At 46.2% G+C, this 13528-nt stretch overlaps 1 protein-coding gene across 2 annotated transcripts in view; it reads right to left on the minus strand.

The window, feature by feature from the left end:
* Positions 1-707: 707 nt before the first annotated feature.
* The window catches only part of DPYSL2 (dihydropyrimidinase like 2), a 54187-nt gene continuing 41366 nt past the window's right edge, over positions 708-13528 (minus strand). For both annotated transcript variants that reach the window (XM_059490959.1, XM_059490958.1), the window contains exons 9-14: positions 10893-11049; positions 10595-10736; positions 10237-10407; positions 7010-7189; positions 4471-4636; positions 708-3497 (exon numbers count right to left, since the gene is read on the minus strand). In XM_059490959.1, the coding sequence (XP_059346942.1) occupies positions 3406-3497; positions 4471-4636; positions 7010-7189; positions 10237-10407; positions 10595-10736; positions 10893-11049 (908 nt within the window). In that variant the 3' untranslated portion in view covers positions 708-3405. The remainder of the gene's footprint in view (positions 3498-4470; positions 4637-7009; positions 7190-10236; positions 10408-10594; positions 10737-10892; positions 11050-13528) is intronic.

A 13528-nucleotide genomic window follows, 5' to 3' on the forward strand; every position in this document is an offset into this window, starting at 1 on the left:
CCAACATTTGCATTTGTTCAGATGAGGAACAAGAGCTAAAACTCCTCACAAAGTCAGTCACAAACTTCAGCTGTGCTCAGATTTGGGTGAAGATCCCCCAGAGGGCTGAGCTGGTGGGTGTAGGAATGCAACATCCAACATTCTGAGCAGCTGACAGGGATGCTTATCCCTGTGACAGTGAAATCCAACCATCACCACCCCAAGTTCCACTGGTGTTTTTGCTGTAAATCCCGAGCACCACCACCCCAAGTTCCACTGGAGTTGTTCCAGCCAGCTCCAAATCTCCCCACTCAGCTGCTATTTACAACTCTGCTTTTTTCCCCATTCCTTGGGTGGCAGAAGGTCCAAGCACATCCACACTGAGGGGCTGAGAGCTATGATGATACTTTTAGGGGCCTTTGCTCACATTCCAGCAGCCATCCGTGCAATGCAGAGCCAGGATTTTTCAGGCAACTGCCTCTGCTTTGCCAAATGCTGTTTTAAACCAAGTGCCCTCAGTCGCAGCTCACTTTCTCCAGAGGAAATGACTCCGTGGCCCATCAATTCATCTTTACCATCACCATGGGAGTTCCTCTCCAGCTGCGCCCCTGCACATCTCCACATCAGCCCACCCCTGTCTGGTTTTCAGGACTGTTTGTCCCTGCTGAAGGCAACAGCCCAGAACACAGCGACACACAACACACAGCGCCTTGAGACACAGGTGCACCTACTGGAACAACAACATTTTGTCTTTATTAGGAGTTCGCATGGTAATATAACACAGAGTTCTTAAGGAATAAAACACAAGACTTGGGGTTGGGATAGGGGGGTTGTTTTTGCCATTGAGACAATGGTCAAATATCAGTACTCCTCTTTGTCTACACACATGATCAGCTTTAGCACTTACAGCTCCTCCACTCATGGTTCACAATCACAAATCCAAGGGTTAAATCCAGCTAGTATTAAATCCTACGTTTTTCTTTTATTATTTTTAGAGCTTCAAGTCACTGCGGTTAATTAATTAATTCATTAAGTCATCATCTTTTTTTAGCATTTACATATGACATTCATTAAACAGACACAAAGCGGACGAGTTCTCACAGAAAAAACATGCTTACATAGCCTGCAAAAAACTTTTTTTTGTGATTTTTTTTCTTTCCTTTTCAAGAACAAATTAAAATTTAACAAGTTAGCATGAGTCAGTGAAGGAAAAAAAAAAGGAAGACTTAAGTGAATACTGAAGAGCCGCAAGTGTTTCGTAGAACTGAAACAGATCCACAATTCTTTTTTTTTTTTCCCCAACTCGTTCAAATTGATTTTAACATACAGGTGACAAAGAAAAAATTAAAAAATGAAAATAGCTGCAATATATATATTAAGTTCATGGATTACTTAACAAACAAAGTGCAAACTCTTTATGCAAAACTAGAAGACCCAGGAGTTGAACCTAAATGCAAAATACGTGGAGGAATATGGCAAAGTTTTTCTTAACTTTCGTGTTCAAAGTGGCCTAAAGAGTTTAGGTGCTGCAGCTGGGAGGATTTGGGTAGCTAAGTAGCTTCCAGACACTCTGCAGATCCCAGCATTGATACCTCATAACAACAAATTTGGTACTAATTTCTTGAAAGCCTTCATATATATATATTTTTTTTTTCCTAAAAGAACCTGTAAACACCATTTAAGAAATACAACTATGGAAAAACAAGGTTGATGGAGGTGGCAAAGCACAAAGAGAAGAGGGAGCAGAAGATGCAGCCAAGTGCCAGGGCAGGCAGACAGTGGAGGCAACACTGTGGTAATAAAAGCTCTGTGCTAAGACAAGTCCTTGGGACTGCTGAGCCCTCCAGCTATGCATAAGTGGGGATCTGAGGGCGCAGGTTTATCCTCCATGTCCCAAAAACAAGAAGCCTCTAGTCCCAGAGCTACCAGACCTTCGATCCCAGAGGGTGGTTAAACACCCAGACCCTGCTGGCTGCCCCAAAGCTGAGGCATTCCTTTAAGGACCACTGATGGTGTCTCAAATCCTAGGCATGTGAGGCTGGGTGGGGAACAGCCAGGCCTTCCCCTGTGCAGGATTCCTGCAGGGCTGGATAGCCGTGACATTCGTACAAGAGATTCTCAGCTGCTGGGGACCCAGCCAGCTCCCAGTTACAGCAGCTGGGCCTGGACTGGAATTGCCACAGGTGCTCAGCACACATTCCCTGACTGCCCTTTGAGAACTAAAGATAAGCCCTCAAAGCTTTAAATAACCTGTCCTTGATGGCCAGGGAGGGAGTTTCTGCTACAAAAATCTTTCAAGCAACGTGTTGCTCTTTGCCCACAGCTCCCTGCCCGTCCATGCCCACCTTCAGGAACAGAAGAAAAACTAACTGCTACAATCTCTTCCAGATACTCCATCCCAGCAGTTCAGATGGTGTCCAGCTCCTCTGTTTGCACCAGCTCAAGACCTGATGGACTGAAGATCCTATGGACCTGCTCCATGCCCTTACTGCAGCTACATGACAAGAAATGTCTGGAAAATGCAACTAAGGGACACCTGAAGTACCAGGGTGGCAGTGGCAGCGACACTGGTGGGAATCTGTGACTTGGATGAGGTTTGGGAAGAACAGGGAGATTCCCAGTTCTCAGGTAAGGCTTCATAAACACAATGATACAAACATATTGAAAACACACACACAAACATTAAAAAAAAATTTTCCTCAAGGACCTAATTTGCAGCAAAATCCAGGAGAAAAAAAGAAACCAAGGAAAAACCAACTGAACAGAATAGAAGTCCCCAAGGATTCTGGCTCAGCCACTGGATGGGGTGATGTTCTCCACCATTCCTAGTGCTGAGTCCTGTTTCTCTCTCCTGGCAGCATCTAGTGACCTCAGCACTGGTGGTGGAAAATGGCCACAGACAGGCTGGGATTCCTGGTCCTTAGTGCTTGCCTAGCTAATTCTGTTGGAACACAGAACCCTACAGAATATCCAGTTTAAAACCCTTGAATTACTCTTCTGCTTGACATTAAAAAAAAAGCTTTTTCTATGCATTTATCTTTACTTCTTTCCTTTTTTTTGTGTGTGTGTGTCTTGAAGGCAGCTCCTGGGAAATTCACTTTATCCTTCCTTTACTAAAAGAAAGATGCTGAATAGGACAGAGACCATGTATCTCAAATACCCTCTTTACATTTACTCTTTCATGTCAGAGGTGTCAAAACACGGTTTATTTCTTTAAATGTGTAAGGGGCTGAGGGGGGGGAAGTGCGAGGGGTTGGTGAAGATGAGGAAGGAACCTGAGGGGACTGAAAGAGGTGCGTTTACTTCAGCCCCTCCCCACACTGGGTGCCCACAGTAACTGTCACAGGCTCTAAAAGAATCAAAAAGGGTCTCCAGGTGCCCCAGTCCCCCCAAGGTGTACCCAGTGGGCACAGGAGGGTTTGGTCCTTAGCCCAAGCTGGTGATGTTGGCACGGCCACCCGGCGGGGCCACGATGCGCTGGGTCGTGCGGCGTGGGATGTTGTCATCGATCTGTGCCCCTGTAGGAGAGAGAGGAGGAGTCACCAACTCTGCCAGTGTTTAAAATCCATGTGGGTGTAGCACTTTGATGCTGCCTTAATGACTGGATTTGCTCTTAGAAGGCTTTTCCAGCCTAAACCATTCTGTGATTCTGTCTTTGGAGGAAAAGCCTTCACTGGCCCACACTGCCTTTATTCTGCTGAAACCTGTTCTGGTCTGAGCACCTGAAGCACCCAGTCCTGCACAGGTAAGAGCTGGATGAATGATTATCTTAGCCAGCTTTACTATCCCTTTCTATAGTCCGCCCTTCTTGCAACTGAAGCACCAGCTGAGAAATCAAATCTGCCACATCCCAGATCCAGAGCTGCTCTCAGCTGGCAAAGTTCTCCTGAAGCTTGTGTCATCTTAAAAAAAAAAGGGTTTTTTGCTAAAGCCTCTTAAAACCAGAAAATACCCATTTCTAAACACAGTTGGGATGGTCTCAAGCTGAAGGAGGGCAGTTAGATGAGATATTGGGAAGAAATTCCTCCCTGAGGGTGGTGAGGGGCTGGGGTGAAATTTGCAGAGGAGCTGTGACTGCTCCATCCCTCTAAGTGTCAAAGGCCAGGCTGGATGCAGCTTGAAGCAACCTGGGATAGTGGAAGATGTCTCTGCTCATGGCAGGGGGTGGGAATGAATGGGCTTTAAGACTCTTCCCACCCAAACTATTCCAGGATTCTATGATCTGCCCTCTCTAGACAGCCAGCCAAGGACTGAGCCCAGAATACATTGGAGCATTCATGTGACATCATGAGAAGAAGCAGGAATTTAGGACAGCTCCTGTACTACTCTTCTTCCTCCCTAAAGGGAAAAGCTCAAAACTGAAATCCCCCCACAGCCTCTCTCATTCCATCCCTATCCCAGAAGAATGAACTCAGAGCATGGGAGCACAAACCAGCCGTGATTCCAGTGCAATAAATCACTCAACAATCAATCATTCCCAAAATAACATACCAGACAAGCTGAACCCAGACTGGTGCAGGTTCCTCACGGGCGGTGCCTGCTGTTTGGCAGGAGAGGTCTTGGCTGAGGACGCTGGTGTGACCGTTTTGGGTGTCACCGACACCTCACACACTGGGCCGTCGTAGAGGCCTCGGGGCACGCCCCGCAGCTCAGCCAGCTGAGGGAGAGAGGGCAACACTGCCTCAAACACAGCCACAACACAGCCTTAACACAGCCACAACACAGCCTTAAAATACAGCCACAACACAGCCTTAAAATACAGCTACAACACAGCCTCAAAACACAGCTACAACACAGCCTCAAAACACAGCTACAACACAGCCTCAAAACACAGCCACAACACAGCCTCAAAACACAGCCACAACACAGCCTTAAAACACAGTACAACACAGCCTTCAAACACAGCCACAACACAGCCTTCAAACACAGCTACAACACAGCCTTAAAATACAGCTACAACACAGCCTTCAAACACAGCTACAACACAGCCTTAAAATACAGCTACAACACAGCCTTCAAACACAGCCACAACACAGCCTTAAAACACAGTACAACACAGCCTTAAAACACAGTACAACACAGCCTCAAAACACAGTACAACACAGCCTTCAAACACAGCCACGACACAGCCCTCAGCTGCTCAGATGTGGCTCAGCCAGTGACACACATTTCGGGATTGCCTGTTGGTAAGAAAATTTGAAAGCACACAGCATCTCTTCTGTACTCATCCCTGAGGAGCTGCTCTCTATCTATATTTATCTTGTATCTATATCTAGATTTTATCTATATCTATTTTACATCTATATTATATCCATATCTATATCTATATATCTATGTATTTATATCTGTAACATATTTATATCTGTATTATACCTACATCTATATCATGTCTATTTCTATTTAATACGTAGCTCCATATCTGCATTATATCTATATCTATTTTATATCTCTATTATATCCTATCTATATATCTATATGTTTATATCTCTATCTGTATTGCATCTACATCTATTCCTATTCTATATCCATATCTATATAAATCTATCTTTATAAACATGTCTGTGTCTCTGTCCAACCCAAACAGTTTTGCAGCAAACAACTATTTTCCTACAAGCTAAAACAGATGTTGGTGCAGCTCAACACCTTCCATGATGGAGAGCTGAGGTTCCCTGAGTCCGTGGGCACCCAAGGCTCCTTGGCAATATGGACTTGGCTGCTCTGCACTCCTAAAAACCCCCACTTTTGGATCATCCTTGCTGTGCAATACTGTGAGTTGGGAAGAGCATAGGTTCCTACTCTGACTCTAGATTTCTGTGCAGGACAAGATGCCTACTAATTAGTATGTGACATGGAATGTGCTGTGGCTCCAGCCAGTCTGTCCCCTGCCCCAAAGGTGCTGTCCTTTAATGATCCCAACCTATGTGCCCCTGGATTAAAGGCTCCTGACAGGTCTCAAATGCACCTTATTACTCATCCCCAAAAAGCCAAGCAGTGCTGAGACCAGCAGGGCAGCCCAGAGGAGCCAGGCTGGCTTCAATGGCCACCCCTGGAGCTGCAGATTGGGATAAATGCAATTATTCCAGTTGAGATGCTGCCCAATTGGATTTATAGGTCAGACATATATTTCTGTGGGAGGACACAGTTCCTGACCCCAGGAACAGGGAGCTGTTCTCCATGGGGCTAAATTATGCCAGGTTGTAATTTTGATAACTTGCAATTTCTTCAAAAGAAAAATTTCTTCAAAAGAACAATCAAAGAAAGATGATTTGCAAGGAGTGGGAGGATCACTTGCGCCCAGCAGAACCAACAAAGGTCAGGAGTTGTCCAGCAGAAGGCAACACTTCAAACAGCAAAATAATTTCTCCCCAGAAATAATTTCATCTATAAATAAGCTCCTTCAATTCTCAGCAACTGAGTTCAGTGTCATCTCCCTTGTCAGGCAAATTCAGGCATATCAAAAGACAGGTTCAGTTTTGAATGAGTGCATTTTAGAGAATCATTTTCCAACTATTTTAGCCTCTTAAAAATAGAACATTGTTCCTCTTAAGCAGTCTGTAGGCTGTGCCTGTGACTCACTAGTCACCAGACAAGAGCATCTGATCGTATCTGGCAGAAGGGAAAGCAGCATAACATATCTGTAGAAATTACAATTCTAAATTGCTGCTGAGAGCTTTGATATATAAATGCTAATGATAACTTTTCCTGGGACCTCTGTGACAGGAGAAACCTGGTGGGTTCTGGGTAGTTTGACAAAATGGCAAAATTCAAGGGTTCCTGGACACATACTCAGTTTGGCCCTCCTCAGAGAGAGAAAAATTAAAACCTGCAGAAAACCCAAGCTCAATCCAAAGTATATTCCTGTAATGACTTGAGTGAACAGCAAAAATGAAAGAGGAATGAGATAAATGTGGCTCCCATCCAGGAAACAGCAGTGTGGCCTGAGCCAGGGGACAGCATCTGTTTTCCAGCCACTTTAACTCGGTGTTGTCAGAGGGAGAGAACAAATGTGCAGCCAGGCATTGACACTCACCCTGCTCCTTGCTTTGATTCGCTTGTACACAAAGTCAGGGAAGGGTTTCCTGGGGATGTACCTCCCAGAGCCCTCCGTGACGTGGAGATTCCCATCCTCCAGCACGATCTTGCCCTGGCTGATCACCACCAGGGGAGACCCACGGCACTCCATGCCCTCAAAGATATTGTACTCCAGAGACTGCAATGAGAAAACCAGCACATAAGGCAAACATATTCACCCAGCAGAGTCTACTGGGCTTTAATTAGCAATCACTGGCCATGCTAATTGCCAAAATTTTAAGGACAGATGGAAGCAAACTCAACGGTGTTTACCTGAGCTGTATATGCTGTGATTTAATAAAGGCTGCTATAAATTATCAGTCTAACTTTAGGGCTTTATTAATGCAAAATTTCCACTGAAATAAGGTTCATAAAGAATCCCAGAATGGTTTGGGCTGTAAGTTTATCCCATTCCACCCCTTGCCATGGGTTGGGACCCTTTCCACTACATCCAGTTGCTCCAAGTGGCATGCAACCTGCCCTTTGACACTTCCAGCCACAGCTTCTCTGAGGAAGAAATTGTTTTTTCTCTTCTCTGAGAAAAAACAATTTCAAATGAGAGCCTCCCTGTTTAAATATATTTAGGCACCTATGTCTGTTGAGCTGGGGGCAGATTTAGGAGCCACAGAAAGCTTTATGTGAGTTTCCTACTAAAAAGAATAATTCTGAAAAATCTGTATCTTAAACCAGTGTTTTGGTTGATGGATCAGGGACCAGGAAAATCTTATTTTATTTTAATGGGATTACTCATCCTCAATTAACTGGATTGGAAACATCACACCATGGAAAAAAGGCAAGTTTGAAAGAAATCACTGCAAATGTGAAACATCCTGGAATGAGATGCACTGCAACCATGTCATTTGGGGACTGTTACTCTAGTGACCATCTCTGAGTCAAATGCAGGTCTTTTTTACCGAGTTAATGATGGAGTTTGCCCTTGAAGTGTGTTATAAGTATGGGAGGCCTGAGTGCAGCTTTGCAATTAGCCAGAGCAGTGGTTAAACCAAGTCTGAACCAGGTCCAGCCTGAAAAGAACTGGGGTGGTAAAGGAGGCTGGGTCGGGAGCTTATGGATTAGGCTGCTTCCAAGAACAACACCACCTCCCTCTCCAGCTCCTGACGCTTCCTTGCCAGAGAGTGGCAAGAGCAGTGCGAATTCTTGGAAAATATCCGTAAGTTGCTCAAACATTTAAAAAAGTAGCAATCGTCCAAGGCCACATAATCAGAGGGTGTCCCTGCGCCTGTCAAGGGGCCTTTTGTTTTCTGCTTGGCCAAACCAGGATATCTGGACTCCAAGGGCATCACTTGTATCAGTTTCTCCTCTAACACAAGGCATCGTGAGACCCAAAAAATTACAGACTTTGGGAATCATTAAGGTTGGAAAAGAGCTCCAAGGTCACTGAGTCCAAGTTGTGCCTGATTCCCACTTTGTCACTGGCCCAGAGTGCCATGTCCAGACTGCCTTCCTTGGACACCTCCAGGGATGGGGACTCCAAACCTCCCTGGGCAGCCCCTTCCAATGTCTAATCACCCTTTGCATGGAGAAATTCCTCCTGATGTAGCTTCAGGTGTGACGCCAGGTACAACAGGCAAAGCAATGACAGGGGACGAGGTCAGAGATGTGTTTGTAAGCAAACAAGCTGTGATTGCTCAGCTTTTCAAACTCTTGGGAATGAGAGCCCTTCCTCCTCAATGCTCTTGGCACAGCTCAAGGGTGCAGCCTTTAGCCACAGCTGAGTGCTAGGGCCTCTGACACACTGTCAGGGTTTTGCGGGATGTGCAGCTTTCAGCAGACAAAAATACTCCTGAATGGAGCTGCTTCTCCTTTGTCTTGCCCAGATCCATGCCAAAATCGTGGAACCAATCCTGACTGCACTTGGGCATATCCACAAAAGAGAAAGTCTATGAGTTCTGTGTCAGGAAACTGAAAGAGCCCAGTTCATTTCCCAAAGACAACAGCCACTAAATAGAAATTACTTTCAAGCACTCCACCCAAACTACTTCCAGCTCTCTGAGCTATGCGTAAGTACATGCCCAGGTTCAGACCATGAATTCTGACACCTAAAAGCAGTGAGTTGTTGGGTTCTGTCTTCTAAAGTCATTCCTCTCCAGATTGGAAGGAGTCTGGAAGCACCTCTGAGGTGACTGAAGTGACCAGACTCCTGGAATTCCTCTGTCAGAAGCCTAAGCAGAGGCAAGATGAAGCGAAACCATCTGTGACCAATTTTGACAAAGAGTTAAGTCACAGGGAAGTGAACCAAACCTTTAAAAAAATGATGTTTCCTTGTGAATGTGCCCAGGGATCCAAGTGTGGAAGAAAATTTTGCTCCTTCAGCTCCAGAGTGAATGAAAGCATTCATGGGGAAAAAGAACAAGCAGTTTTTTCTTTTTCCAGGGAAAGATTCCATACGTTCATAGTCAGCAGCGAAACAAGTTGTCAACAAATGCAAACAGTGGCTGCTTTCTCTGAGACAGGGCTTGAATGTCACGGAGAGACTTTAGCCAGGCCCCTGCACTGGAACCATTCTGCAGATTCCCACAGGCTGAGACAGCTTGATAACTGCAGGGGCCAGGTGTAAGGCATGGGACTCAGCAAAAGTGTCCCTAAGAGTGCTACCACTGCAGAAGCTAACAGCGACAAGCTGCAGAAGAGCTGAGGGGAAGGTCTGGTTGTTTTGGGTACTGCCCTTTGCCAATTAATTTGGGGGTCACCACCAGGAAAATCCTGACTCCACACACATGTGCCAGATCAGTAGGTGGTATAAATCCACTCAGACCCTGGATCTGGGCCAGATTTCCAGAAAAAGTGTCCGTGAGCTGATAAAACTTCAGTGAAAAGGGGCAGTTCCCATTCCCACCACTGGCAAGCCTGGATGTCATAAACAACACATTGTCCTACGAGGCCTTTGCGTATTTTAGAGGATTTAAAGAGCTTTCTGTGAGCTCAGATCTATGCACCCAACACTCAGGAAGAGCAGATATGCTCTCTGCTCCAGGGGGAATCCATGTGATTCCAGATGGACTCATCCTGCTCACACAACTGAGCTCCACAGTGAGACCAGACAGGGCTTCAGGCACAGGGAAGATGACCCCGGGGCTGTCACAAGCTCCCGTTGCTAGCAGCACAGCCTGGCACTGAGGATGAGAGGGGTAAAGGACATAGGTAAACGGTAGGGAACATCCTTACTATGTTGTGAGTCTTGGCAGAGATTGTTTTGATGCTGTCAGGGTCCCAGATGACCAGGTCGGCATCGGAGCCCACGGCGATGCGGCCCTTGCGCGGGTACAGGTTGAAGATTTTGGCTGCGTTTGTGCTGGTCACAGCCACGAACTGGTTCTCGTCCATCTTGCCAGTCACCTGGGGGGACAGCACAGGAGTCAATGCATGAGCCAGCAAAGAGCTGGCAGTGCAGCAGATTCCCAAGGATCTCCACAGGGCTAAAAACACCACGTGGAAGGACCATGACAAGAAAGTAACACATTCCTGCAGCTCCTTCACTCTCAGTGTCCAGCTGAAATGTAAACCCATGACAGGTGTGACCTACCACAGCCTTATCCCAGATGATGGACATCCTCTCCTCGGTGCCATTGGTTCCTTCAGGGATCAGGGTGAAGTTGTCCTTCCCAACAGCTTTCTGAGCAGTGTTGAAGGTGCAGTGGGCACTGCCAGTCACTTGGAGGTCTCCACTGGAAGAAAAACAAAAGGTATTCAAGATATTTTACGGTAACAAGAATGCTCCTGAAGGTAAAACAGCTTTTTGCTTGTTGGCAGCAACATCCCTTTTATCACCCATTTCCTCGTGATGAATCACATGTTGTTTGAACACAGAAAGCTCCACTCACCAGGACAGTAGTGAGTTGAGAAAATCAGGAGTGGTCGGGTCAGGACTCAGTGGTGGGGATGTAACAAAAGCTGCTGCCTTTGCCCAGTTCTTGCTCCAGTAATGGGATCCATCGGTGCCCAGGCTGGCTGTGATGGGCTCTCCATACACCACGGTGCCTGTGGGACAGGGACACACATAAACCTTCTGTGAACGCCAAGGAATGTGCACTTCCAGCCTGGCTTCCTGGCAGAAAGCATCTCCTGGGAAAGGACACATGCTGCAGGGCTGCCTGATGCTTCCTCTGAAGCACTAAATAAAGATATTGCTACTGACTAGAGCTGGGAGCAGCAAAATGGGCACAACCCTTCACACAACTGCAGAGGTTGGCACTGATTAATTGGTCTTGAAATGGTTACTGTAAAGATTCATTTTATTGCTTATATTCATTTTATTATTTATTTATCCTGAGCCAAGAACTTTGGAAGAACCTGAGAGCAACTGCAAGGGAGTGAGGAGATTCAGTCTGATCTAGAAGAGATGTGCAAGAAAAAGGATTTTAAAAAGAGTTTTTATAAATTATAGTTTGAATTAAAGACCTTCTAACAAGGCCAGGTTTCTTGGAGTAGGGTCTATGCATAGACCAGGTGAGAGAAAACTCCTAGCAGGAAAGTTTTTCCACATACAAAGAAAACCCATCACAGGGGAAATATCAGAGTTCCTGGTTCACAAATGCAATGCAAGGGAACTCTGTGATCCCCCCAAGGCACACAGCAAATCTGTGGCAGAACTGGGAAATGGAACTGCATCTCCTGACTCTGTCCAGTGCGCTCACCACCAGTGCATCTTTCCTCCTCATTAACATTTTTGGAACCACATGAAGGAACAGCAGATCCTTAAGGCCAGGATACTCTGCAAGCTGGAATGCACCAGCACCATCTGCACACCAAGCACATGCTGCAACTTCAAAAGCAGCACAAGCTGGCAGTCCCAGGGATCTGCTTACCAAATGCAACCTCACCAAAATCTGCTCTGTGCCCACCCATCTGCCTCCCCAAGCACTTCACGGGTTTGGATCTGCCTACCAAAGATGTGGGCAGCTGAGATGCCAACCCTAAATATTTCTGTCAGGAAAGATGGGCAGAGGGACAACCAGAGCTGGTCAGCAGGGTCTCACACCTCACCATGCAGAATGAAAAGACAGAATATTTCTTTCACTATATTGCCAGAGCTACTGTTACATCTCTGGGGGCTCAAGACAGCTGGAAAGAGCCTCCTAGCTGAGGCAGGATGATGATTAACTGGCTCCATGCTGCTCCCAGGACCCTGCTGACGCAGGAGGTCCAGGAACAGCCTTTGCTAGAGAGCTTCCAGGAGCAAAAGAAGAAGCTCCCTGACATCACTGGCCTCTAATAGGGTTCTGAAAACAAAACAAAGCCAAACACATGCTGGCTATTAATGGGAGGCCTCTTGTGGTCCAGCACACTGGCAATATTGTTCTGCAGGGAGTGATGTTTTCAGGCCCCAATCTGCCAGCGATGGAGTCTGCAGGGAATCTCCTCCATACAAAAGCCACTGGGAACATCTGGCTTTATATAATGTCTGTTCTTTGCCATTTAGCAAGTCAATCCTTGGATTGATTGTTTTTGCCTTGGATAGTCTTTGGTTATATTTCCTCTATTGTTTGGGAGGGCAAGACCAGTGCGTGTGGCCCTTCTGGGTTACTGCACAGCATTGAACTTGAGTTATTTGAATAAAAGGAACAGAGGATGGGGCACTGTTTATACCCCAAATTCTCTTTATAAGGAGAAAACACATTTTGAATGAAAACTGCATGTTTTGGCTCACTCAGGAGGTTGAGTGAAGCGATCCCTGTTGATCATTCATCTGGGACAATCCCAGCGCCTTTCACAGGCAGGGTAACATCCACACAAGCCAAGTTGTGCTTTATGGCTTTCTGTGATCCAGGTGTGTGGTCCCTCATCCCAAAGCCCCACTTTCAAGTGGTGGTCTCAGGACACTGAGTGCAGCAAGAAGATGTTTCTATTGATGCTCCACCTTTGTGGGGCACATGCCTTCAATATTTTTATCTGGAAAAGAGAAGAGAGACTTCCCTGGCTCTCAGGATACAACTGCACTACGACATCAAGTTCTTTCCTGGGGGGATGCAGCATGCAGCCACATTACTGCCACATTTGGTCAATGCATCTTCCTTCAGAATGATCCCCTCTGATGGAGCTGGGAGACAAAGATTCATTCCAAACAGCTTGAGCTGCTTTCACAGACAGCCCTGAAAATCAGTCCTCCTCACCAATTCCTTTCACAGGAACCACGGGACCAAAATACTCCCGAGCTTATGCACAAACACCAATCTGTTTGCTGGAAATCAGCTCCTCTCACATCAAACACCCAGATGGAAAGTGATGTAATTTGTATACCCATCCAGGCTTATTTAGGCTGCAGAAAATTAAATCCAAGCCTTGTGAGGAAAGAAGGGGGTAAATCATCCCTCCTGGTTACTCACCCAACCAGAGCAGCTTTAAATAGAAGTGAAAGGTTTAGTCACAGGATAAAGCAGCAGACAGCACTCACTCTGTGGGCAATCCTGACTCCTTGAGGGCCAGGCAACAGGGGAAGGGCTTGGGGGAAGCTCCTGCA

Source organism: Ammospiza nelsoni, chromosome 30, assembly GCF_027579445.1.
Source record: "Ammospiza nelsoni isolate bAmmNel1 chromosome 30, bAmmNel1.pri, whole genome shotgun sequence".
NCBI classification, from domain to species: Eukaryota; Metazoa; Chordata; class Aves; order Passeriformes; family Passerellidae; genus Ammospiza; species Ammospiza nelsoni.